The following is a 27,943-nucleotide window of genomic DNA, read 5'->3' as shown; positions in this document are numbered from 1 at the left end:
GTAAAGCCGTCCACCGGACAAGAATTGTCATCATAGCCGACGCTAATGGTGGGCTATCCGATGAAATACAGCGGCTGCGTAAATAAAAAATTGAGCGACGCATGTATTTACGTTCTGTCGATAAGCGTGCGCGCGCGCGAGAGAGAATGAGAGAAAGAGAGAGAAAACGATACCGGGGCAAAAATCTGTATCGCTTAACTTTTCAACACGCGCAAATAATTAAACGACTAACGAGATTTTATGGACGGCAGAGGCGTGCGGTCCGAGCGCGCGCGCGTACGTGTGTACACGCGTCCGTCGAATACCGTTGATCGCGATATTCGCCAAACATTTGCGACGCGCGGTTTGCATTTTATTCCAGGATTGCCGTCAATTATCCGGGCATATAATTACCACTTAACAAATCTGCCAACGCGGCTATGCTCTTTTTCACGCTGACCGCTAACAAATCGAATTAGCGAAAAAGTACATATTTCAAATCGTCAATCGATTAATTTATTTGCCGAATAGTTAAGCGGACGCTGCGGCCACATCGCAGCCGGACCGTCTCTCGGGATGATTTATCTCCTTTTTCCCAACGATCGGAGAGCGAATTGTCGCTTTGGAAAGAATCCTCACAAAGATCGCAAATTTATCCGCGAAATGACACCTTGTTATACAGGATGAGGCTATTGCATCTTGAGTATCTTTGAAAAATGAAAAATTTCATACAAAAAGATAAACGAGAGCCAACAGCAATTATTCCGGCATGGTATAAATTTATGTCCACAACTGTAAATATAAAAAAATGAAACAAAAATGTAAATATGAAAAAGGGCCAGACGTTTCGATCCATTTTCGTATTCTCTTCAGTGAATATAATAACGAATATAATGGAATATACAACATAATAAAATATAATATGATAAATAACAACGAATATAATAAAATATTTTTATTAACGATCAGTTAACGCAAATATTGGCGTCAGCGTAATTTCTATTGGATAAATTTTCTCCCTGTTGTTATTTTTCAGAAGATATTCAAAGCGGTAACAATTATTGCTTCATCCTAAATATTTACACATTTATTCGGTATCTGAACAATACGTAACGATTCATCCGTACCGAAATATCATACCTCATATCTCGCGGGCGGACGTTTTCTCAACGACCCCGTCTCCAATCGACCGATTGGCTCTCGTCGGAGAAGAACGACCCGAGAATAAGACAGCCGGCGATCGCGCAAGGGGTGGTCGACGCGTGTCGCCACAGCGCTTCCCGTTTGCACCAGCGTCCGCGAGAACCACATTTTCCACAGTAGACGTCTCTACCCGAGACGCAGACTTTACCTGCAGATTACGGACGACCAATCGCGGCCTAGACCGCCGAGGACCGGTAAGGTGTCCGGTCGCTTATTTTTCCTCGGAAGGGTGAGACACGCCGGGTGGGGATAAGTCGCGGGGGTGGGAGGATGTATGGGATGGCCAGCCTTGGGCGAAAGAGGGGAAAAGGCGGGAAAGTGGGGTAAAATAGGCCGCCGGGTGGGGACGAGGAGAGCGACACTTAGATGGTAAATCGTGGGGAAGGGGCGAAACGAGCTTCGGAGGGCGAGGGGGCCCAGCAGCGGGGGTGGGCGCCCTGATAGGCGTCCGAACGACGGAGTCTACACTTCGTTAACCCATTGCAATGTTATTTAATTTGCAGAGTACACGGCGGCGAGACTCTGTCTCGGGTAATTTTGAATTTTCACCGAAGGAGGTGGACGTAAAGACAGCGACGACGTCGCGGCTGTCTTTGTGTGTGCTGATGCACTTCGGCGAGAAAGAGAGATGGATGGCGGGAAGGAGAACGAACGGGAAACGCCGTGTAGCCGTTCGTTCATAGTAGTCGAGAACGACGTCGCGGAACGGGGATGGGCGAGCCGAAGCCGGGCGCTATTGATTAAGCGCCTCGTATCAGTCTTAATTAGCAAAAAAATATCCGGTTACCTCTCGCATGACACCGAGCATCGTTATCTCACTCAGCGAGAGCGGCTTCTCGTCTATCGCCGGCGCGTACCCGCGATGAAACTCGCGTGCGCTTCACGCGAGCTGAACCTCCCCGTGCCGGGAGAGGGGGAAAAAAAGGGTGACCCCACACTCCCCGTCCGTGCACCGCACACCCCGCTCATTTTCTCGGCCAGGTGGATAAAAATCAATAGCCGAAAAAACGCAACCTGTTAGGGGGTGCGTCCCAGCGCGGCGACCCTCGCTTTTTCACCCTTTTTTTCCTCACCAATCAACCCCGCAATCACGACAACCCTCGAAGAGTTTTTTTCCGATCTATTTCAACCGGGATGGTTGCTCTATCGTTCCAGGTACAACAACGGGACCGTAGACGAAGAAAAAAAGAACAGGGTGGCGCTCACCTCACCCTCGGCGGAGGGATAAGGGGGGGGGGAGGGTTCGTGACGACAGGTTCGCGTTTACATTTATACGCCGCGCGATATATACCAGACGATGATGATTTATCTGCACGAATACACACGCTCCAACGCTGCAACGTTAGGTAAATATGAGATCTCGCCGCGTTCGCCTGATGACTGATGATAGTAAAAACTCATTCGCAGCGCGAATCCCGCATTGTCGCGCAAAATCCGAGCCCGCTACAGCCCGGGCGCAATGACGAGGGTTTCGCGCGCGCTCGCGCCCGGCTTAATGCCACACAAAATTCTACAATATGAATGGCACTGTCAATTTACTTGCCGGCCTGACCATTTTGCGGAAATCCGCGGGAATAGCGCTTTTTATTTTTTTATTTATTCACGGCGAAGCGGGACGATCTCTCGTTCGACGATATTCGCACATCGCGGGCAAATCCGGCCGCGCTGATCATTAAAACCGTCGCGACACGCGAATAATTGCGCGACGTTACGTCGAACGACCAGTTCAACTTGTCTATTTTTTTTCTCCCTTCCTCTTCCCCCTCTCTCCTTTCCTTCTTCTCTCTGTCTCCCTCCGTCTCTCCTTATCGAGATAATGCTGATGAGATTATAACAAATGAAATTCAAACACCGCTGCTAATCCGACACGGTTGTCAAAGCGCGTTTATCGCGACGCGGAATAGCCCGGAAGCGAACCGACTCGGGCCCGATTCGCGAGCGGCCTTCGATTCGCGAGTGTGTCAGCCGTAGGTAGCCGTAGGGAGCGCCATCGGTCACCTCGACGCCTGCAAGAACGAGGTCGATAACGCGCCCGAGCGGCCGGCTCGGGTTCGCGTCCGAACTGCGCGCGCGGTCCTTCGATCCTGCGCGCTCCCACAACCCACCCACGTTCACCTCTCACGGCCTCTCGAGCCGCTCTTGCACGCGAAATCCTTTCCACGAGCCGCCACTCGATAGCCTCCGCTATGCCACGCACTCGAAGCCGCAAAATCAGTCCCGAGCGAGGTTGCTTTTTTCTCTCTCTCTCTCTCTCTCTCTCTCACATTCTTTCGCTTCACGGCTCTTCCGACCGGTGTCTCGGATTCTTCGATCTCGGGAAATCCCGACGTATGGATCGGGTACTTTGAATAATCGAAACAACAACACGAGCACTATCGGCGACCGCAAAGGTCTATAGAGCGCAAGGGTCGGTTACGTGATAATGGTTAAATTATCACGACACTCTCTCGTTATTATGAACGCTGTTAACTTGTTGAATGACCGGACAGATCGACGGCAGATCCGCCGGAAAAGGTTCCCCCCTCTCTCTCTATTTCTTTCTCGTTTTCTCTCGCAACGCTCGCGTCGCTTTTTTCGAAGGATCCTCCGCGCGGCGAGACTGCACTTTTTAACTTCACGTGCAAGAGGTATGGTCAGTTCGACGAGTTATTTTCATCAAGGTCGACGTTCTCTCTTTCTCTCTTACTCTCCCGCTCCTTCTCTCTCGCTCTTTTTCTCCCCCCCCCCTCCCCTCACTCTCTCTCTCTCTCTCTCTTTGTTGCTCTCCTCTCCCTTCTCTCCTCGCGACTTATATTCTCTCTCTCTCTCTCTCTCTTTCTCTACCTCTTGATGGTGCAGCCTTTCATCCCTCTCTCCCGCAGCTCTTTTAGATGCAAGGTCCACGCGCGAATGCAGACGGCGAATCGGCGCGGCGGCAAGAGAGAGAGAGGACGCGACTTCTTTTCGCTCGCACGATCATCTCGTCTGGTCGCGCCTAAAATTCTCGCGTCTGCTCGCGCCGCGACTTGCGTCAGCGATGAATAGATGATTCGCCTCTTCGGTGAAGGAGGAGGAGGAAGAGTAGTAGTAGTAGTAGAAGCCAGGCGCGAGATCATCGCGTGTTTCCGATCGTAAAACTGGACGTGCGATTCCGAACGGATCGACGCATTCCCCCGTTCCGAATCTCATGTTCACCTCGGCGTAATAACTTACTTATTACTCGCACGAATCTCGCGAGACCGTTGAAAAAAGAAGACGCGGAAAAAGAAGAAGTAAAGCACACACACGTTTCCCGAGCACTTGTTTAATTTCGCGTCTTTTACTTTCCGACGTCGTCCATCGCGATTCTTGCTTTCTCTCTCCTTTTTTACGTTTAATCGCTCGACTTATCGAGAGTCATCTCTTTCTCTCTCCTTCTACCTGTCGAAAAGCAGATGTGCACGGTGCGCCCGGGCGTTGGTGCGTTCCGCGAAAAATTGTCGGCGCTAAACGTAAAGTCCACCATTAAGATAAGTGCCGGCTCTCGGGCAGCCGAACCGGGCAACGCCTCGATACGCGCCGAGTACAAAGTAGCCTTTCATTTTTATTATGCGCGAAGGTGTTTCGTCGCCGCGTTACGGCGGCCGAGAGTGTACAACGCACCGCGCGCTCCCAGATCGTATCGCGCCGGGCCGGGCGCAATATCGATATCATTACCGTCACTTCGCCGCATATTTCGCTACGTCGCACGGAAGATACGCTTGCACGATAGCGCGACGCCATTATCGCGGAATCTTCGGGGGCCCCGCCATCGCATTGCAATCCGTAATAAAGCTATCCCATGCTCTTTACGCCGGGCGCGCGTACATCTCCGGTATCGCACGCGTCTGCGTTTCTCAGGCACACGGACGCGCGCGCGTTCGCTCGCCCGCCTTTCCGTTCCTTCCCCCCTACCCGACATTCTTCTTTTCTCTCTTTGTTCCTAGACACATCCTACTCTAGGTCCACAAGCCTCCTCCAACCGGTACACTCGCCGTAGGAATCCGCCATCGTCGCATATTGGCAAAGTCGGTCCCGCCAATTTTAGATGCTTTACCTCCTTTTTTTTCCTATTGCCTCTCTTCAACCGCGCCCTCCTCCTCCTCTTTCTCTCCTCACGACCGTCTTCTCTTCTTCCTTCCTCCACTACTACCAGCAACCTCCTCCTCATCGGCCACCGCGAGCGTAGAGCTGCCATTTTATTTTCGCGAGAGTGCGCGAGCTATTTTTAGTCGTTCTAGAAAACCCGCCTCTCCTTTTTCCGGGTCTTGGCAGCGGCCGGCCGGGAGTCGATCGCGATGCCCGAACGCGATGCAATTTATTCTTACGCTTAACGCGGCCGCGAAAAATATCGGGGCGAACTCGTCCTCTGCGAAGATGGCTGCGCGATCGTTGGACGCCGCTCTTCCCGGCGCCGATTTTTCACGCGGTCGCGCGTCGTCGCCGTCGTTGGCCGCGAGGGAGGAAGACCGACGAGCCGTTGCCAAACGATTGTTCCTCGAAATCCTACGAAAATAATACCTGATTCGCGCGAGCGACTTCTTTTTCCCGTCGCCGTCGCCTATTCGTGCCAGAGGCGCCTCGCGTCATCTTGAACCAATTCCGCACGTTACCGCGATCGCCATCAATTCACATCGCCGGCGATTTTATTGGCGGCGAGCTGGCCGAGGACTCTAACTCTTTCCAGAACGGATTACGGAGCGTCTCTCGCGAGGAAGTCGCAGTTGACCTTTCCGAGTTCGAGAACTCGCGCTGAGGAGCCAACGCGCGAGAGACCGCGTCCATGCCGTTCACCGCATGAGCGAGTAATAATAATAGCAATGATCTCAACTAATGAACTTTTGTTAAAACTGCGCGAGTCTAGACGGGTCATATAAAATTCCCGTTGCCGCGTCGCGTCACGTCGCGTCGCGCTGGACGCGGAAATAGTCGCCAGTCATCGCTCGGAATATACAATCCGATCGCAATGCAAACGCGTTGGACAGTTAAAGATAAAAATCGGCCGTAACTTTCGGTGCGCCGCGGAGCGCGACAATCCCTCTCTAATATATATATATATATATTTCGCATGCGCCGCGCGGCGAAATATTTTCATTGCCGACTAATTTCGTCGCAGCGCGCCGCGGTTCCGCGCCGCAGTGTAAACTCGATTATTTACGCACCGGCGACGTACAATTTTAAGTTCATGCAACAATAAACACGTAAGGGAGCGCGGAATATTTTTATCCGCGTTTCCGCACGGTCGTGGCGCACTCTCGCGACGAGTCGCGAGCAAAAGAGAAAAAAAAAACGAGAAAGTTCGAGTTGTAGTTCAAAAGTTCGGGAAAGACCAGGTTTTTCCTATTTTCTCCGCGGATTTTTTTTTTTATTTCTTGTATCCTCTTTACGGGAAAATGATGACGGATTTTAACCGAACACAGGGAAAATTTTTTGTTGGCATAGCAAATTGTCTGTCATTAGAATGATAACAAAAAGATGTTTTAAGAATGTTGATCACTAATTATGCCAAGTAAATTTCATCGCAACGATATTTTATTATAACAGCAAGATTATTTTTTCCGTGCAACAAATCTTTTTGTTGTCACTGTAGTAACAAACAATTTACTGTGCCAGCGAAAGAAATCTCTCTCCGTGAGCACATCCGAATGTTTCTACGCATAGAAAATGCATATTGCATTCAAGTAAATAACATGTTTGCTTCAAATATTTCGTAAATTTATATATCCGCAAGTATGTCATAAGTATAAACAAGTATGGCATAAGTTCATCATAAGCATCAAATTTATTTATAATATATTCTGAATCCTAATAAATTTAGTACTTCAATCAAGAATATTAAAACATTAAATCTAAAACTTCGGGTTACTTATATTCCAATTAACCGAATTTAACTTTTCTTCGATAAAATTTATACTATTCTTGAAAACAGAACAAATTTTTCTTTTGGGTGACCGATAATAAGCTCTTCTAATATTTGTGGTGAATATAATATAATACTAGTATAGTGTTGCGCCATTCCAGATACCGGAATAGAAAAGGTAAAATAGTGACTACTTTTTGGCAGAAAAGATGACAAACAATGACTTTTCAGATATTAAAATAATGACCGAAAGAGATATATTTTATCAAATTCTGAAAGTAACTAAGACCATTTAAAAAAATATATATAATAAAAAAAATAAAAAAATAAATATATATATATTAATATATATTATATTAATATATATTATATTAATATATCTCTTATTATTATAATTATAAATTAATATATATATATTAATTATTACTATAAATTAATATATATCTTACTTTAGATTTTTTATCTTTGAATGACTTAACATATAGGAAGATTTTCATAATCCGATTTAAATGTTCATTACAAGAAAAGACTAATAGCATGAATGATACAAGTACATTTCCAAAGTAGTTTTAAGATTAAGAGAGACGGAAAAAATGAAAAAAAAAATGAAACGCCCATATTTTACAAATTTAACAGCAGCTTAGGAAAAAAAGTAACTATAGTAATTTGTTTTGTGCGATAGTGAATTTTTTAGTTATTTGTCAAAAGCAAAAGTGACAAAAGGTGATTCAAATGACTGGACGGCAGGCGCCGCCGGTATCGAGAAAAAAAATCTCTCTGTTCGAGATAACCATTACTTCAAAGAGGAAAAATAAACTGAATAATTGCTTCTCTTCGCGCTGCAATAATATTTTTCTCCATGCACCCTTGGGACAGAGCCCGAAGAAATCCGCAGAGAAGTTGGGTAAAGAAACGACTTCTTTCCGAAACGTTAAAACTGTAGCACACGAATTCTAATTCTAATGTGTCAACGCAGACGTTATCCGCTAAGCACTAAATCCAGCGGCTTACGCATTAAAATGCATGATTAATGCGCGCGATGGGAGCGTCCTTTATATTTTACTATCTATTCTATTATTATATTATATTCCATTATTGATATATCTCTCTCTATTATATGTTAATGTATGTGCCATTTTCGCGTAGTGGCGCATCGTCATGTCGGACGACACGATTCCCTCGATCGCCGCGCGGCCCGGGCGGACTTTTGCGAAATGTAAAAGGGACGCTGGATACTCGGGGCTGCACGACGACGACGACGAGAGAGGATGAAAAAATCGGCGAACAGCCGTGTGCGTTGCACATTTTACGGCGGGACGATTTAACGCGCGGAAATAACCGGACGGAACGTACGCGCGGGCGAGATAATGTTCAGTCCCATCAGAATTGTATTGATCGTTTCGTAGTAAATATATAGTTTCATCTAGCCTGTGTCCTAGTGCGTCCTAGTCAATAAATATGGCCGGTGTTCGACGGCCGATGTGCGGTTGTCGCCCGCCGAAAGTGTGCCTTTCGTTTCTTCTTCGCGAGCCACGCGAGAGGGATTCGAGATGGAGAGCGAGAGCGGGAGAACGAGATGGATAGATGGATAGAGAGAGAGAGAGAGAGAGCGAGAGAGAGAGAACGAGAGCGGGAGAGCGAGCGGGGGTCGTCGACCCCGCGGAAAATCGATCAACTGGAGATCGGAAAGGACGAGGGCCAGCGCGTATAAAGTCCGCCGTTGGTGCATGGCGAATGCATCGATACGATGCGTCGCGCCGCGGACAAAGCGTGCGCTGCGCTGTGCGCCGTGCGCTGTGCTCCGCGCTAGCGAGTGAGTTCAATGGCGGCGTATTCGGAAAAAGGAAGCTTGACTGCCGAGGGATTTTTCGTGGAGGGCACGATCTGAAATCTCCGCTCGATTCCGGTCGGTTCGACGGCCCTCGACGACGATGGCAACGTGCGACTTCGCCGGGGGCGGCGCATTCTCTCTCGCTCGTAAAGGATCATGCGATGATAAAAATACGCGTTTCAACAATTAAAAGCACGCCTGATTGGACATCTGTGCGAGCGGCCGTAATTCGCCGGGGTCTCGAGCGTGCGAGTCGCGTCACGGAGGGTTCACCCGACGATAATGACGGCCCCGAAGGCTGCCGTCGTCCGACGATCCTTTCGACGCCTGAATCGGCTCCTCGTGCAAGAAATCGCATCCTCCTCCAAAGAGGTTGCGGATACTCGACGCGGAGTCTCCTCCGTAGCCGGAAATCGACTCTGCGACGCGATCGGGAGACGCGCGACACGCGCCGGACGAGAGGGTTCTTTTTCCGCGAGGGGCTCCACAGCACGCGGTCGCGCGCGACGGAGACGGCCGGAGGAGAGAGACGGAGAAAGAGAGAGTATCGGGTCCTCGGTGTGTTTCGCGTCCGCGTATTTTCGGACGATTTTCCCCTCGGTGCAGCCGGTCGCGCGAGAAAGAGAGAGCCCTCTTCTCACTCTGCCGCCGTCGCCGCGGCTGCCTCCCTCAAACCACCAACACTCGCGCGTATTCCCGCGGAACGGCGGAGGGAAACGGACCGCGTTTAATGTAAATCGCCACGCACGGCTTATACGCGGGCGGAAAGAGCGCGGGAGACCGAAAGCCGAAGTATAGGCGGAGAAAGAGGGAGGAAGCGAGAGAGAGAGAGAGGGTGCGAGCGAAGGAGAGAGAGGAGGGTGGCGAAGGGAGAGAGAGAGAGAGAGAGAGAGACAGCGATGAAACTACAGCTTGGCGAGGTAGAGAGCGAGCCAGAGCGAAGGCGCGGGTGGGCGAAGGGGGCAGAGCGGACGGAGGAAGGTGGAAGAGGCAGAGGACGAGGAGGCGATGGAAGAGGTGGAGGTTGTGGAGGCAGAGGCGGAGGAGGAGGAGGGTGGAAACATACATATGTATAGGTAAATGTGTACCTACGCCCGCATCTCTCTCGCGCGCTTTCCCTCTCGCTCTATCTTCCGGACCGGACCTCTTTCACTCGCCGTGCGTTCCCCCTCGGCCCCCCGCGCGTTCCGCACCGGTCCTTCGTCATCCCTCTCGTTCTCACCCGCGAGCTCTCTTCCCTTCTCGCTCCTGCGCTCTATCCGACTCCCGCGCGATATCTCGCTGTCTCTCTCTCTCTCGCGCGCGGGCGCCGCTCTTTCCCGCGCTCGCTCGCCATCCCGCTTTCTCCATCGGCGTGCCACCGCTCGCCGGTGGCTTTTTTTTTTCGCCGTACCTCCTTTTTTCCTCAGCACGCCCCCGGGCCGTCGAGTGATTTTTATAATCTGCTACTTGTTGCGCGCCACACACCACCGGCCGTTGCCGCCGCCGCCGCCACCGTGTGTCCGGCGCGGCCCACCCGGAAAAACCGGAAAATAGAGGAAAACAAAAGCGACCGGCGCGCTACGGCGCGCCGTGCATCCCGCGGGGTGTGCTCGGGCGGTGGCGGCGGCAACGGCGGTAGCGGTAGCTACGGTGGGGGTCGTCGAGGGTGGCAGGGGGCGGCGAACGGTGGAGGGGGCGGAAAAAAAGAAAAAGGCACCGCGGGACCAGAGTCCGACGCGACGGATGATCCGCGTGCGCGTTTGCGCGCATATCCCGCGCGCGCGCGCGCCCCCTCTCTCTCTCTCTCTCTCTCTCTTTCCGTCGTGCGAACGGTAGCTGAAAATTATTTTTCGGCCGGCAGCGGTGCCCGCCGGGGATTCGCATCGGATATGCGAATATCGAATGCGCGTTCCTTTCGCCGACGAACGAACCGTATCGATTGATATTTTTTTCGCCGATGTCGCGGGCGATCCCGATTCGCGCGCGCGAGCGTGATGAATTCGCTCCGCGTACGCTACTCTTTAATTAATTTATCGCCGTAATTATTTCCCGCGCTGCGGACGCAGCGCGACGCAGCGCGCGCCCATGTGCCGGGGATCTCTGATGAAATTGAGAAAAGTTATTCCGCTTGCGACGTGTACGAAAAGAATGCCGAGTGCGCTAACGAGCGTGTCGACGAGGCACTTTTATCTCTCTCTCTCTCTCTCTCTCTCTCTCTGTCTTCTTCCATTCGACTTCGTTCTCGCGTGTACCGTTCCCTTCCTCTCGTCATCGCGCGCAAGAATGGCGTAATGAGCGATACATCGCGCTATTTCCAGATACGATATTACGTCGGCGCGCAATTAGCCTGAGGGTATGCGGAGAAAAAGAAAAGAAGTCACGTGTACCCGCTGTTTCCGACGACGTCGTGCGAGCACGCTTTTAATTCGTGGAGTGTCGAATCGATTAACGGCGAATTGCGCACCGATGCAGTGAGACAGTTTCGTTTCCCCTGCGCTCTCGAGATCGCCAGCGCGCGAGTGCAACGTGCGCGCGCGATCGATCGCGGAGGAGGAGGATGAGGTGGCGCGGCGAGGAGGGGGGGGAGCGGAGGAGGAGGAAGAGAGGGCACCTCGCGCGCTCCGTGTAGCCGAGTCGCGCTGGTCATTCTCCGAAATGCGTGTAAACATTTTCGCGCGCGCTCGCTGCTTTTTCTGTTGATTAACATAGGGCAATGTTGCGAGCGGAACAATACCGGCGTCAAACAACAAAGCGCAATTAAAAGCGGTTATCAAAAATGTTATCGGACCTCGTGGATTGTATTTTGCGGCGGACAAAAGTATTGGATTTTTTATAACGCGATCAAACGCTCGCGAGCGGTCACAATGTAAAGAGGGAAGAGGGGAAGGGGGTGGTAATAATGGAGCCTGCCGTTTCGTCGGTTTGCAACCGCGTCGCGCGCGGTTACCGTTCCCCGACCCGATCGATCCCGATCTGATAAATCATTCAGCCGAACGGAAAAAACAACGGGTACGAGCGTTTCACCATTACCTACGTGGCGTGCGCTTTCCTTCGCCTATGGCGAAAAATCTCTCTTTCTCCCTCCACCCCCTACCTACGTTCCTCTCCTCCGCTCGTCCCTCCGTCCTCTTTCCGTTGTCGTCGACGACGACACTACGAGAATCAAAGCGGAGATTCGCGGCGCGCTGCCGCTCCGCTTCGCGCAAAATGGCTTCCTCCTTTTCAGGAATTATCGCGATGTAGGAAGTCTCTCGCGCGGCAGAAGGACGAGAGGAGGGACGGTGGGCGAGAGAAAGAGAGTGTGGACGAGGCAGAGAAAGACGGTAAAGAAGAGAGAGAGAGAGAGAGAGAAACGCCGGGTGCGGAGGCGCGCAACGGCGGCCGCCGCTGTCGGCCGAAAGTTTAAAATAGAATATCTCGCGAGTAACTTTCATCGGTCGTCAAAAAATCGCGCAGTGTCGTACATAGCGGGGGGCCTTACACCCGCTTGCCCTCCTCATCCTCCTCTTCCTCCGCTTCCTCTCCTCCTGCTTCTCCTCCTCCTCCACCCACTGCAACGAGGACCGAGGAAAGACGGCGGAAAGAGAAACGCGGAGAGCAGCCCTCTCCATACCGCTCTATAGTGCTACGGGATAGGCCGTAGCACCGACATGGAAACACACCGGGTGTATGTGCATGAACATACACACACACGAGACACATACGTGCGCACAACATACCGGCGAGCGCATACGCGCGGCGCATCGGACGCGCGAGCGAGCGAGTGAGCGAGTGCGCGTATGGAGAACGTCGAGCGAGAGAATTCAACGGCGGTAACTCTCTCGCGAGTTCGCATCAGGATATTTTAGCGCTTTTCCAGATCGCGCGCGTGGTGTGCGCTAGCGGACCGTCCGGAATTACTGACGTGGGTGGCCTACGAGTGGTCCGCGGGGAGTTTCGCGTGTTTCGGCCGTACGCTAATCGCGCCCAAAATTGCGTTCGCGCTACCGGACCTCCTCCTCGTGGCGGGGAATCTTCCGGTTTATGTACCGGCTTTCGTTGCCCCATCTCTCTCTCTCTCTCTCTTTCTCTCTCCTTCATAATTTTCGTACACTCTTCATTCGCGCTCACCGTCCTCGCCTCCACAGGAAAAAATTAGTCTTCAATCAGGAATATATATTCTCATATATAAGCAAAAATATTATTAGAAGATTTTAGAAGATTTCTAATTTTAGCTCGATTGAATTTGTATCGATGCAAGTATTACTTGCACCCAAGTCAAGACTAAAAATCTTCTGAGAATATTTATATTATTTTTGCTTACGTACGAGCACATCTATCATTGATTTAAGACTAGTCTTTCTGTGCACCTCCCGCCGTTCGCGACGTCACGGAGATCTGTGACAATCGACACGATTCGAAGAAATGGAAAAATGACGTATTCTCGGAAACCAAATAGAGCCAGAGTTGCAAACGGAGTCGCGACGCTTCATTTTCAACGAGTTTCGCAACACATATCGTATATCCAATAGAAAAATGTACCTCCTGAGAATGACTAAAAACGAAATCCTCCTGTCGGAGGTGCATCCCGAGACCTTTTCGTGATCGACTGTATATTCACCTCTCATCTTTTTCTCCTCTGATATGGGCGCAGCTGCGAGAGGTGCGGACCAAATTCGGTTGCGATTACGCGATTCGTACGTCCTTTCCGGAACATCTCGCCGGTTTTACGCGCGTCGCGCCACCTTCGACCAGCGCAAATTTGAATTCGCCGTTACCGCGGCGTTATCTGCGATATTGCGAGTCGGTAGCGGCGAAAAATCGGTCGAATTTCACGCTTCGGGTTCCGTACGGATCCTTTGTTCCCGCGGAGACGCGGGAAGCGCACCGCCGCCGCCGCCGCCGCTCTCTCTCTCTCTCGGTCCACGCCGGAGGCACACGGTGGGTGCCCTGTCTCCACGCCAGTGAATGACGTAGCGTAGGTACTCCTGGGCCGATCTGCTTCGCCCGCGTTCTCGCGTTCTTCGCTAGCTCGCGTTAGCTTGGCTAGAGATCGCGCGAGTAGAAGTACACACGCTCTCGTCGGCGTCGGCGGCAGCGGCGCATGCGCTGGCGCGACCGCGCGTCGCGACTCGACTCGGCCCGACTCCGCGCTTCTCGGCTCTCCGCGGCTCTCGCCCTCCCCGCCAAGGTGCATGCATGCATTCTATGCGGCGTGCACCGCATTAGATGCATTTCTAAGTCGCGCCGCAATAAATCGCAGAAATATCGAAGTCGGGGCCCCGGTACGGTCGCGCGCGCGTCACCGAGAGAGCTCGCGAGCTGTGCCGTCGAAACGAGACCCGCGCGTGCGATACCGATCGTCCAAAGGGAGAGAGACAGCCTGCGCAGAGAGAGGCAGAGAGAGAGAGAGAGAGAGATAAGGCGGGAGAGGATAAAAAAAGAGAGCGAGGGGAAAGAGAGAAAGAGTGAGGGAGAAGGCGGGGGTGGAGGAGAGGAGGAGGCGGAGGAGGAGAGTTCGCGCTCGGTGATAAAGATCGAGAGATATATAGGCGATTTCAGTGAGGCGCTCCCGCGCATCAGGAGGAGCCTTCTTCTTCTTCTTCTCTCTGTCGCGCGCGCGCGGCCCAGTCGGGAAAGCCGCGAGACGCCGGGGAAATATCGGTTTTCTCTCTCCCTCTCTCTGGTCCTCGACGGAAGAGCGCAGAGGAAAGGGCCGACGAAAACGAAGGGACCACGGGCCCACTCCGCAGCAGCGTCCGTTCGCGCGGATACGCACTCTCTCGTCTTCGGAAGTCTTGGTGTGGCCAGTGTGTGAGTGTGCGCGTCTACGCGAATTATCATACCGGTCGTCCGCCGCGCGTCCACGCTCGTCGCAAGTACGCACGTGCGAGTCGCCGGAACACCCGGTCTCGAGTCCCTCTCCTCTCCTCGCGACCGGTGGGACACGGATAGTGAGAGAAAATCGGCGGATTTCCGGCATCTTCGGCGAAATTCGAGCCCCCCCCCCCCTCTCTCCCCCGAAGACGCGCTCCGTGCGATCTTCCGTGCAGGGAGTTGTGTCATCGATTATCGATCGGGCCGCGTAAGTTGAGCTGTGCGAAACATCGAGAGCGTAGAAACAGATTCGGCGGCTCGACGACTTTCAACGGCCGTGTCGCGCAACGAGAGCAGGAACCAACGAGAGAGAGAGAGAGAGAGTTGCGACGACGACTCGCGTTGCGCCGAGTCCTCCGATAATCCGCATCCGGCTGGCGTTGCGAATCGCCGCCGACAATTGCGACCACGCGCTTATCCAATTCTCCCAAGACGAGAGCGAATAAAGAATCGACGGTGCCGCTTCATTCGGAGTGATCTCGACCGGCCGAACGATCTGATTGGATAGATCCTGCGGGAAAAGCGAGAGACAGGAGGAGAGGAAAACAAAGAGGGAGGGAGAAAGGAAACGGACGAAATTCTCACACGACGGAGGGTGGATTCGCGACGAGAAGCTGATCCGCAAAATGCGAGGGTGAACAACACGGTGGAAAATCGGTCGGCAGCCTCGGAAAAAACTCTCGGCCCCTCCTCCCGCCCGTTTAACACGGCCCTGACGCGCGTTTTCGCCGGCACGGCACCACTCGCGAAAAATCTGCGCTCGATCTTAGGGAGCACGACGGCCTCCTGCGACGTGGCGGAGCCGGGATCACGCGGTGTCGTCGTCTTCGTCGGCGCGACGTCCAGTGCGAGCGCGGAGCCGCCAAAGCGCGATCGGCCGTACCTCGTCGCGGGAAAACGGTAAGGCGCGAAAATCAACGGGCAGCGGGAGAAGAAGGTGGAAGAGGAGGTGGAGAGGCTCGTGCGTCGATCCGCGTGTCATCGATCGCGATCCACGCGCTCTCGCGTCCGCGCAAGAGGAGAAGCCGCGTGCCTGAGCGCGCGCGCACGACCGCCCGCCAGCTCGATCGAGCGATCGATCGGCCAACCGATCGATCGCGCGCGAGAGAGAAAGAGACGCGCTCACGGTGAGACGGAAATCGCCGGCAGGAAAAGTGGGTGACGCGCGACGACGGGTGGCGCGACTCGGCGTAGGGTGTCGGATGAACTGGAGGAACGGCGGTCGGCTGCTGCGTCGAGTGCAGGAGGATGCCGATGACGACAACGACGACGAAGACGACGGGAACGATAAGGATGACGATCGCGGCGATGACGAGGGAGTCGTCTTGAGAAACACGCCGGACTTTGCGAAACTTGGGCTACCGTCTCCACGGAGGTAGGTGAGGCGTACAGGAGGCTAAATCGAATGACTCGGCTCTATGGCGCTCTTAATATATCTGCTATCGCTTTACCGAGGCCGAAGGGGACGCTCGCGAGAGACGGAAATGAGCGGCCTGAGAGGAAGGTCTTTTTGCGATATCTTCGTAGACTCACGGCGAGCGAAACGCGCGTTAAGTCGGAGGCGAAAAGTGAGAAAGGAAGAGTGCGCGCGCTCTGACGCATCGACGACACGATCGTGACCAGAGTCGAGCAATGGGAATTCGCGCAATTGATAGAATTCAATTTAATTAAATAAGGAATGTGATTAAATTTAATTGATAAGACATAAGAATCGCGGACGATTCAATCCAATTCGACGATTCAGTTTAATTATCCGAGTCGATAATGTGAAATAGTTATTGCAATTATTTAATTATGTATCGCATGTATTAGATTAATTTGGAGACTACGCGACAAATAGCGTCGGATAGGCGTGCGTAGGCGTGTGTGTACCTATGCATGTATATATATATATATATATATATATATATATATTTGCACGTGAGCTTCATGCTCGAATAATATCTCGGGCAATACGCACGATCTACCTTATCGTTCTATTATTAACGATCGAATCTGCGATTCGCAAAAAGTCACCTCGTATTGCCGGCGTCTCGCTTCGATAGATTTTCTCTCATGCCTCGACCTCTAACAAACATGCTGTGTTCCTTGCTTGCAGAACTACGCCGGGTACACACGCTTTGCAACGCGCAAAACCAAAGCAAACTGAAAAAAAAAACAAAAAAAAAACAAGTTACTAACAAAACATCGAAAGACGGTGGCGGGACGGAAGAACAGAATAGAAAAGTGGGAGAAAAGGAGGAAAACGGGAGAACGGAAAAGAGAAAACGAATGCACGTCGGGGAAAAAAATCGGTCGCGCCGGGAATTTGCCGCGCGCCTCCCGCCTTCCACCGCCGTCTTTCCCGTCTCCGCGAAATTCGCTTCGAAATCCCGCCGCTGTCTCGCTATCGGGTGCTGTTGCTGGTGTTGCTGCTGTCCTGCCGCCCCGGCTTCCTCGACGAACATGCCGAGAGTGTCGACGTAGCTACCTCGAAAACCGACGAGGTATCGAGGATCGACCGTAGACAATCCGTGGCAGGGTCGTGCGGAACGATCGATCGAATAGGTGCCAGCGTGAGGAGGGAGGAGGGGGCGGCGGTGGTGGTNGGTCAAGGGGGGACGGCGGGGACGGGGTAGTGGTGGTGGTGATTAGTTGCAGTGTTTTGGAAAACAATGCGCAGAATTTCGACGGCGATAAATAATAAAGGACAAATAAAGTGTATCGGACCACGGTGAAGTGAGTGTGTGTCAATAAATAACTGGCGGCATATGTATTGCGCGTTCGCGCGTCGAATGAAAGCGGAGAGGGGTTTGGAAAAAAATAAAAAAGAAAAAAAAGAGGATGAAAATCCCGCGTCCCCCGGAAACATCGACGCCCCCGCGCGCGCGTTGCCACCCGCCGCTGTTGTTGTTGCTTTTTCTTTGTCACTTCGGGCTTTCACGGGGAAAAAATTGCGGGATAACGAGGAAGCGCTTGTTACAGCTAGTAACGAATCGCTCCGGCACGATTCAATAAATTATTCCGTTGGTCGGTCCAATTCAGCGGAAATTATAGGGATATTTTTTCATTTAAATAGATAATTATAGATATTTGTAGGAGAATGTATATGTGTGTATGTGTGTGTGTGTGTGTATATAGGAAATATACACACACGTATACGTGCATATACACGTGCATACCTATGTTACAATGACTGCACCGAAAATTTCGTAATCGATAGCTGCGTGCGCGCCACTGTGCAACGCCGTCCGTTTCCCATACGGAATCCGGTAGGAAAGCACGGCGCTTCCTTTCCCTGGCTGGAAAATACGAATAAACGAGTTCGTCCCCGACAACGGTTCTCGACCCGATGCGAATCAGCGCCATGAGAACGATGATGTTACAATTACAATAGCGGCGTTTCCAGAAGATACATTCGCCGACCCTACCTACCGACGCGCGTCACCCTTTGATTCGATCTTTAAACACAGCCCTTAAACAGGTTCAACCCATCTTTGAGATACGTCTGCCGGAGGGAAGACGAAATATAACGCTCGCACGGAGCGGAAGAAAGAGAGCAAGAGAGAAAGAGAATGAGAGGTACACACAGAGAGGGGGAGCGAGAGGAGAAGAGACGGAGAACGAGAGAGAGAGGGCGCTAAAAAAATAGAAAAATCCTGGACAGCGCGATGCTCGCCCCTTTTCTGACCCCCCACCCGGCGTTCGCGAGGACCCCGTGCGAGATGGGCCATCCCTCTCCCGTCCGGGGCCCTTCTGCCCCCCTTTTTTAAGGCGGCCAGCTGCGAGGTCAGTTTTCGACGGGCGCGCGGCGTACTAAGATGCTACGCACAAAATTTGTCATCGCCTACCACCGGTCATCGTTTTCGCGGATTCCACGAAATTAGAAGCTCTCGGCGTGTCCCCCGGCGAGCTCCCGGCCGCGTGCTCGATGGCGAGGGACGGACGCCGGGAAAAGGCAGAAACGGCGGGAAAAAAGGGAAAAGAGAGGGAAGAGCGCGCGCGGCTTCGCAACGTGACGCGAACACCGGCCGCTGGACCGCTTCTACAGTGATGAACGCGTGATGGATATTAAATGGACGCACGGTACGCATCGACAGATTAATTCCATTTACGAGGTGCTGCTTTTGACCAGGGAGGTTTTAACAAATATATGAGTTACGCTCGGCGCGCGAGCGCGCTCGACTAAAAATACTCGCGAATCACTTTTCGGCGCTTTATCGCCCGCGGATGAATATCGGGATCGATCATAGACTGCCGATTTCTACGTGTGCCATTTGTGTGTGCCCCGCGCGTGCATATATATGCATACATTACCGACTTCGTCACGTCGTCGAATAATTTGCGCTTGAAATTAGTTCGACATCCCCGTCGAATTGACGCAAAGAGAAGCGGCTCGGACATTTTTGAATCGCACTCTGCGCGAGTGGTGCGAAGAAATTACGTTACACCAGACAGAGAGAGCTCTCTCTCTCTCTCTCTCTCTCTCTCTATTTGTATCGCGCAACGCGTTTCGCGGCGCGGAACGTCGAGAGAGACCGGTTGAAACTGTACCGCGCTTATGTCCCGGGTAACGTTAACGCGCTCGCCAAATTCCCGGATAATGATAAGCTTAAATTTCCCCATTTAAACGCCGGCCGTGTCTGGTGATGTTACGCCGTTTGTTAACGGCAGAAATATATCTCGCGTTTCAATTGGAGGACGATGCGACGAACAAATGCGATGCGTCCAAAGCGCACACAGTGGACGACAATTCGTGCGATTTCGAGGGTGGTAACGCGCTACAGACCTCTTCTCTCTCGTGAGCGCGTGCGATGTGCATTCGACGCCCGGTGATTTTCACGTCACCGGAGAGAGAGAGAGAGAGAGAGAGACGACCCCCAATCCTTCTCCGATTCTCTTTCGTCTCGCTCTGTTTCTCGCTCCCACTCTCACCTATTTGAGATCTTCCTCCTCCTCGCCGCCGCCGCTGCCGCCGTTCGAATAATTAATCGCAAATAGTCCGAATCCGATGGAAGTGGACGAAGCAAGCAAAGGACGAAGAGAGGGACGTAGGGAGGGAGTTCGTCATGCCAGCCGCCCTTTCGAACCTTTCGAGCCGAGGCACGGCCTGACGTTTAATTTCGCTAATTTCTTTTCTCCCGTTCGAATTACTCGCGGTACGACGCTTCGTTCCTGACGTAAGGGTGGCTTCCTGAGCTCATCCCCTTACATTTTCTTTCTTCCCGAGAGCGCGAGGAGAGAGATCCTCGGCACGAGAGAGGGAGCCTGTCATGAGAATAAGGGCCGGAAAAATAATTATACCGCGCGCGTCGAAGAATACGCGCCGGTCCGCTCGTAGATGAGCGCCGGGTCAGAAAAAAGGGAAGACGATTCTCCTTCGAGCTCGTTCTCATTGTCCTTCGTAACCGCCGCGATCTTAATAATGACATTTTTTCGATTTGGACACGCTCGAGACGACGTAGTCGACGACGGAAAGATTGCGCGGCGCTTGAACACTCTCTAAGTTTCGCGGAGCGAAATTTCACTCGAACAGCGACAGCCGAATCATTCGAGTGATTTTTCACTTGTACAGAGCGAATTCTCCGCTCCGAATCGAGTGAGGATGTTTTCACTCCAAGTTGAAGAGTGAATCAGATTTATTCCACCGTCGGAAGAGCCAGTTCACTCTACACGATTGAAACATTCACCCGTAAGGATCAAGAGTCCGCTTTAAAGTTGAGTCAAACATTCTTCGTTCTTACGATTTTGAATGATAGTACTTTCGCTATCGCTTCCGGTGAATTTTCACTCGTCTTTAGTGGAATTTCACCTCGAGGAATTTGCAGAGTATCTCGATGAATTTCAAAGCGCATCCGGCACATCCAACTAAAAATTTCTTCTGAAGATTAATATATACAATAAATAATAATAAGAAATGAAGTTAACAATCCGAAAAATATCCTAAGAGTTATAAAAAAAAAACGAATTTTCCTATTAGATAGGACAATAATTTTGGATGCAGAAGCATTAAGAAATTTATTGGAAAAAATTGCAAACTTTCTATCACTGACTATATACAAGAATGATGAATTTCATTCTTCGATACGCGAGATCGCTTACTCTGAGTTTCCATTATGTGACGTCGAAAGGTAGGAGACGCAAAACAGGATAGAAATTTGAGAAAGATGGTGAAAAATGGTCAAACTCTCTTCGAAAGATTGCGAAAAAAAATTGAATCATGACGCGGTGTGATAATACATAAATTCGCACTCGCGAAAGAAACGCGTTAATGAAGAGGCCTTGAGTACAGTGCCTCATCGTGTGGAGCGATCTCGTCGTACTAGTCGCGCCGTTGCAAGGAGATAAGGCGCGAAAAGTATGATAATAATTTATGGTATACCCTTGGTGACGGACGTAACTATTTTCGGAAATAGAACGACGATGAAGTGAGTACCATTTCGCCGAGAAACACGTACCGGCGCGATTAAAATAGGGTTATTACTATGAGAAGGCGCTACGTGTATGCGTGCACCTTTAACTCGAGGCGCGTCCTCGCGTTAAAGTTTATCCGATATTTTATCCGTTTATATGCGAATGACGTAATTAAAAAAATGTTTAACCAATTAAATGAATCAAATCGAATAAAATGGGCGGTCCGGCTGGACGGTATATAAAATGTTCATAAAGCCACAGAAATTTAATACTTCGCGAATTGCTCGATAAAATGCAAGGGCTGTTTTGTTTTGCTTCGAAATGCAATAGGCAAATAAACTCGATGGAAAATCTAATTACGCGGGAAAAAAAGAGTTATTGCGCGACGGGGAATATGAGAAATAAAATGAGTATTCAGTTCCCAATTTGTCAACGGGATCAGAGCGGGACGGGGGCTTCTTTTACACGAGATTCTATTATCCTTACGACAGATCGACTCTCATCCAATTGCGAGCCGGAAATTGGACTTTTTCGCTCCTTCTGGTAAGATAAAAACTTCCTTTTTCGTTCTCTTATCTCTCGCTGAAGTTCAAGTAGCCGGACAACTATCGCGCCCGTAATTCGAATACCGAGAGCCGCCACCTGAAACTCCGACTGCTCAACGATGCGCAAAAAAAAATGAGAAAGAGAGAGAAAGAGAATAGCAAAGAGAGAAAAATAAAAATGAAAACCACCCCCGTGTGAGCGCTCGATTCGCTACCGTTTGATACGTACAATGTACTTTTTGATTGTACTCAGTTATGAAAAAAGAGATATTCGTCCCAAAGTCATTTCAATTGCGCGTTATTGATCAAAACAATGGAAGAGCCATGTAACGAATGGAGAAGAAGGGTGAGAGGGGGAGCCTAAAGGGACAAAAAGAGAGGGTGTATACGTGTGTGTGTGTACGTGTGAGTGAGAAAGAGAAAGGGAGAACGAAAAAGAGGGAAAAGGAAAGAGCGCAGAGAAGGGTCGGGGGAAATACATAGAGGGTGGGTCGCTGACGAAAGATGGCGTAAAAATGGAGGGTGAAAAATGTGGAAAGAGGGCGAGAGCCTTCGTAGCTACGTAACTTCCTACTCTTTCTTTCTCTCACTCTTTCGCATTCCCGTTTCCTTTTGGGCGTTCCGGTGGGAATACGCCTACCAAAACGCGCTGGAAGATCTCGAAATTTCGCAGGTGGCATCCCCAGGGCGCGCGCGGCAACTTTTTAAGGCGATTTCCATTAGCACGCCGAAGAGGGATACTCGTTGTTTAATGCCGCGACTCACGAATGGAAATATCTTAAGAGCATCGATTCGCCACGTACCGAGAAAGAGTCGGCGGAATTACCTCTTTAAGTGCACGATACTCGTTGCGTCGTTATTGGCCGCCACGAGCGAAGTCGATGCACAACGACGATCGTGGATCACGAGCGTTATTCACGGATTTTCCTGTCGAACATACATCAGAATTGTTTCCCTACGAAATAACTGGATCCGCGCGATCGCGCTTCTTCGCTCCTCCGAAATATCCGAGTCGACAAAAGTGCACTTTTTCAGGTTGTCTATTCAAAACCGGAAAAAAATTCTCTGAAAATTCCCTTATTTTCCAAGCAAATTATTAAAAATTGCAGGCAAAATGAAAGTAATTTTAAATGTACCTTGCAAATGAATATATATTTATTGTGCAGAGTCCTTAATAATTTCCAATTATAAATGTTTATAAATCATAAAATAAAATTATGAATCACGCGAGTTCCAATGATTAAATTTGAAAAATTGTGAGGAAAGGAACTGTAAGGATTTCAAAATTAAATATTTTATATCGCATAAAACTTTCAAACTTTATTTTTGAAAATTGCGAGCAAAAAATTATATAAAGCAAAACCGGCACAAAATTCAACTTTTATAAAGCTAGTGAAATAAATATCAGCTTTAATTATTAAGTAAAATTGTACCTAACACAAAATCGTTAGCTTCAATATTGAATATCAGATTAGTCTTAAAATCAGTATGCTTTAAACATCAGAAAGCAATATGATTAAATATTTAAATTATATATGTAGATATAGAATCAAAGAGAATCTATGTTATAAACATAAAAGAAGTGCTAGAATGTTAATAAGTTCGCGCCTATGACTTATAGAGCGCTACTCTTTATTAATTAAAATTAAAATTAATTAAAAATCAAATCGAAAAATATCATGAATTATTTTTTCCTATATTTCTTGAATGAAGAAAATATTAATAAATAAAATTCAGTCGACCTCAATATTTGTCTATAAATAACGTGATAATATGGCTTGCAGACAAATGTCCATTAAAAATTCCCTGATTCCCAATAAAATTCCCTGAGAATTCTAAATTTTCCAGGTTTTTCCAGGCAGTAGGCACCCTGTTCTTATACGTGCGCACGCTATTTTCACGGGAAGCGCGAGAAAGCCAGTTTCGCAACACGGATAACCGCGCGTTATAATTCCGACTCATCGATCAACCCGTCGGCCAGATCGACGGCAACGCTAGAAAAGTCCGTTCATCGTTCGGCCAACTTTTCCACTGCGATAGAATAGAGAGAGAGAAAGAGAGAGAGATCAACAGAGACGGACGGAAGCGCGGAAGGTCTAATTTTACGGATTTTCTCGCATTCCGAATAATTCAAGGCTGCGACCAGGGCCGAATAGGGGCGGGTGAGGCAGGGGGGTCGAGGAGGCGGGCACCAAAGTTAAAACAAACATTTTTGCGCGTGCGAGCTTCGGCCATAAAGCTCTCCGCCCGGCCAAATGCATCGGTCGGCGGTTGCATAACACTCTAGAATAGCCGCGGAAAATGGTGGACCTTCTCTCTCCTACCTTTTTCTTTTTTAGACCACGCCGAGCACGCTAGCTGCCGGAGCGGCGAGAGAGCGCGCGCGTTTCGCAACTGATTTGCCCGTTCGAGGACAATCCATCGATCGTGCGCGGACTCACGAACTTCGCGAGCGTCCCGCGTCCCCTCTGCCGGAGTAACGGTATTAATTAAATTTCACAGCGTGTGTAATTAAAACACGCGTAAAACACACATTTTTTTCTCTCTCTCTGACGCTTCGGCGCGCCGCGTCGCGCGAATTGATATCGGACGGACGGACGGACGGACGAGGAGTCGCTGTAAAACTGCGTCTTTTGCCAAATGCCGTGCCGCGAGTAGTTGCGAAACGAACGGCGAGATTCGCTCTACTTGTTATAAAAGAAGAACAAAGTATATATTTAACCGCGTAAACGAGCGAGCGCATCGGGGCGCCGACGTCTATAACGCGAAACGAACGAGACCGGTTGACAAAGATCGGCCACGTGGAAAATCACGCTGACGAGAGAGCAGCGACAGGCACTCTCGAAAAGAGAGAGAAAGAGAGAGAACGAGAGAGATCTTGAAAAGGTCGGAGCAATTAAAATTATTTATTAAAGGACACCGCCCCAAAATAAATAGAGAGAACGCGGAAGGGCGCCGATGGAAAGGTGCGATCCGATTAAAATCTAATTTTTCACGGATACTCTCTTAATTAAAACATTAAATTGATTGCGGCGTGAGGTCGTGACGACGACGACAGGATGGCTGCAGGAGGGGAAGTGACGGTGGGTTGGGAGACGACGGGGGTGGCAGTGTCTTCTCAAGGCAGAGCGAAGTGACGAAAGAGAGAGAGAGAGAGAGAGAGAGAGAGGTGGGAGCTGGGGGGTTCGTGCTAAAATAAATGAAAATGAAATCAATTATAAAACTGTTTGAGGAGCCTCCGAGGAATAGGCAGTACTCGATAGACGGACGGACGGATGGATGGCTGCCTCGTTGGATGGATAGATGGATAGGTGGGTGGGCGAAGGGGTGGTTGGGCGGGAGGACCAGCGGAGCTCGATCTTGAATTTTCTTAATTAAAAATCCACAGACTTTGCTTTCAATTAAAAATAAGCGCTCGCGCGCTGCGTCTCCTCTTTCTCTCTCTCTCTCGCCGCCGCGAAAATTCTTCTGACGCTTCGCTCCTTCGCCGTTCGCAATACGCTAATAATTGAAGTGTCGATAAATCACGCACGTCCGACGCTGCTTGATCCGATAACGCGTTATGGATCGCGACGTTACGCGCGCGCGTCGGAAGACATTAAACTCTCTCTCTCTCTCTCCCTCTCTTCCTCTCTCTTTCTTTCCTCGCTCTGACGCACTCTCCTTCTCTTTACGGTGAAATAAAAGGCGAAGATAAAACTCATGAGCGGGTGAAGTTTCCACGATGATCCTTTTTTCGCTGGCGGAAAGGGAGAACGGCGCACCTCCCCTCTCTCTCTCCTTCTAATCTCTCCGAGATTCTCGCGGCGCGCGAAGACGTCGGGCCGATTTATGATCCTCTTAAATCTCGTCCGCCTCCCTGTCAGCCTCCCCGCGTGTCGCTCTTTTGTCCCGGCGCACTTTTGCACTTTTAAAACTTTCTTCACCGCGGAGAATTTCATTATAAGAGCGTAAGCGAGCAGGCGACGACTCCACGGGCGCGCGCTCCGCTCCGCGCGATAAGGAACGGAGCCGCGCTCGGAGTTGCCGCGTGCTTTACGCCGCGCAGTTTGAAACATCGCTGGATCTTATAACCGTCTTCCCCCTTCTTGCCGCATCTCTCCCTCGGCCCCGCCGACTGTACCGCGACTTAATCAGCGACGCGACTTTATAGATAAACAAAGTTAAGGCGCCTTAAAGAGCCCGACGTGCCGTCCGGAACGCGACCGCGAATCGAGCGCGTAGACGAGATCGACTGCGTAGACTGCATGGGGAATTGTGCGCGCGCGTCTCGTTGAATAGGGAATCACCAGGTCGCCTCGACGACCTGGACCGACATCGCACAAAACGCCCGGATAATTATTATTTTTCGCAACGGGAGCAGGACGCGTTCCCGAAATCAGTCCGCTCGCATTCTTCGTAGATATTCCGGGGCGGACAATGGCGCCCTTAAGTCCTCACTCTCTCTCTCTCTCTCTCTCTCTCTCTTTTTCTTCTTACTCTCCTTTTTTCGGCCCCTTTCCGCCCCTTTTGTTCCCTTCCTGAAAACAGACCAGACCACGCGCGCACACAAAGGCAGCAGAGCCGAACAATGAGGCCCGACGACGATGACCTCGGGAGGATGAGAGGTGCGAGAGAGAGAGAGAGAGAGAGAGAGAGAGAGATACGTTCCGAAATTTAGCACCCGCGACTTACTTAACTCGCCATAAGCGAGTGATTCGTAACTATTCGCGAGCGTCGAAGCCACGTTCGCGAAGCTGCGGATCGACCGAATCGCCGCGAGCGACGACAGAGGCAGAGGGAGAGATCGCGTTATATGTTATATTGCGCGTAACGCGCACAGGCGCTACGTAAAATCGGGCAAATATTATCCGCCAAATAAAATCGTCCGCTGCGTAATTATTTGAAGAATACGATAAATATTTAAAAATTACGCGATTCCGATCGCAAACGCGCCGCCGTGTTCACGTGCACCGCTCGCGCGCGATTTCGTATAATAAATGTAATTACCGCGTAAGCTCCATTTCTCCCATATGTGATGCAAATTATTAATAAAAATTATACATATATGAATACATATTTTATATAAATTTATATATACATATATATATATATGTATATATATATATATATATTTGTTTTTAATATTATGTATATAACACAGTAGTATTAATAAAAATTATATTTATATATAATTGTTATTAATAATTTACATTGTACCAGGAAAAATAAAGCTTACGTGGTATATAATTACATTTCAATCGTATAAACAGAATCTTATATATTTACATCTTAAATAGAAAAAATGGAGAAAATGAAAACATGAACAAGTTGATCAACTAATTCGCCTCTTTAAAGGAGAGCGTTAACACGGAGCGTTCGGTAAGAAGAGAAAGAAAGAGAAAAGACACGCGTTACGTACTACAAGACGTTAATCTTTATTCAAAATTGCACCTTACCCGGCCGATTCATTCTCTGACCAGGTCGCAGCTGCTCTCTCGGAAGATCGCGGCATATGCCGCGGTGATCTGCGGCTCGCTCGTTCAGCTCTTCCGATTATCCACGTGTTACGTGCGCGGAGGATGGACATCTGGCCCATCTGCAACGCTTAATAAATGGATTGTCCTCTCTCTTTCTCTCTCGCTCCGGCGCAGGAATCGTGCCCCCTTCCCGCGACCACGACGAGCTCGGTCACGCGATTCCAGCGAGAACGTCGAAAAATTCGCCGACGAACCTCGAGAGCGAGCGAGCGAGTCGCGCGACTCAGCCTCGAAAGATCTGGGTCACCACCGTCGCTCGTGCGGCCTCCATGAAGGACGAATCGCAAAAACACCCGAGTCGGCAAGCCCACCTATTTTCGATCGAGTGAGACGTTAAACACGCGGAGTTTATTCACCGGTTACTTCGGAAGGCGCGAAAGAATCTCACGGGGGGAGGAAAAAAGAGAGATCGCTGGAAGGGGTGGAGGTGAAGCGCGTTAACGGGCATCGCGATCGAGCCGAAAATCGAAGAGCCCGACGGACTCGTGCTGGGTCGATTGATCGCTCTCGCGGATCGGCGCGATTAGCCGGTCGCTCGCGGCGTCGGGTGAGCACGGGTCGGCGAAGGGAACATTGACCTTCGCCGCGCAGTCGTTCACGAGCGGAATGGAAATACTCCGGAGGAGAGCAGCAGCCCAGCCGTTCGACCGGGCTTGGGACGAGATTCACGGCTGAATCGGCCGCAAATTGCGGCGAAAAAGGCGAAAGTTGGCCGTGTAACTTTCTTCTTCCCGGCCGAGACAGAGAGAGAGAAAGAGAGAGAGAGAGGGGGGGGGGG

General features: G+C 50.4%; 1 protein-coding gene across 1 annotated transcript in view; it reads left to right on the top strand.

The window, feature by feature from the left end:
• The first annotated feature begins 14,274 nt into the window (after positions 1-14,274).
• Positions 14,275-27,943, top strand: part of LOC106743166 (putative uncharacterized protein DDB_G0270496) — a 36,760-nt gene continuing 23,091 nt past the window's right edge. The window contains exon 1 of the mRNA XM_014616745.1: positions 14,275-16,083. Coding sequence (XP_014472231.1) covers positions 15,911-16,083 — 173 coding nt within the window. The 5' untranslated portion in view covers positions 14,275-15,910. The remainder of the gene's footprint in view (positions 16,084-27,943) is intronic.

The sequence above is a fragment of the Dinoponera quadriceps genome, unplaced genomic scaffold (genome assembly GCF_001313825.1).
Source record: "Dinoponera quadriceps isolate SergipeBrazil2010 unplaced genomic scaffold, ASM131382v1 scaffold942, whole genome shotgun sequence".
NCBI classification, from domain to species: domain Eukaryota; kingdom Metazoa; phylum Arthropoda; class Insecta; order Hymenoptera; family Formicidae; genus Dinoponera; species Dinoponera quadriceps.
Note: the sequence above shows the minus strand (reverse complement) of the source record. Positions and strands in the feature narration are given on the sequence as shown.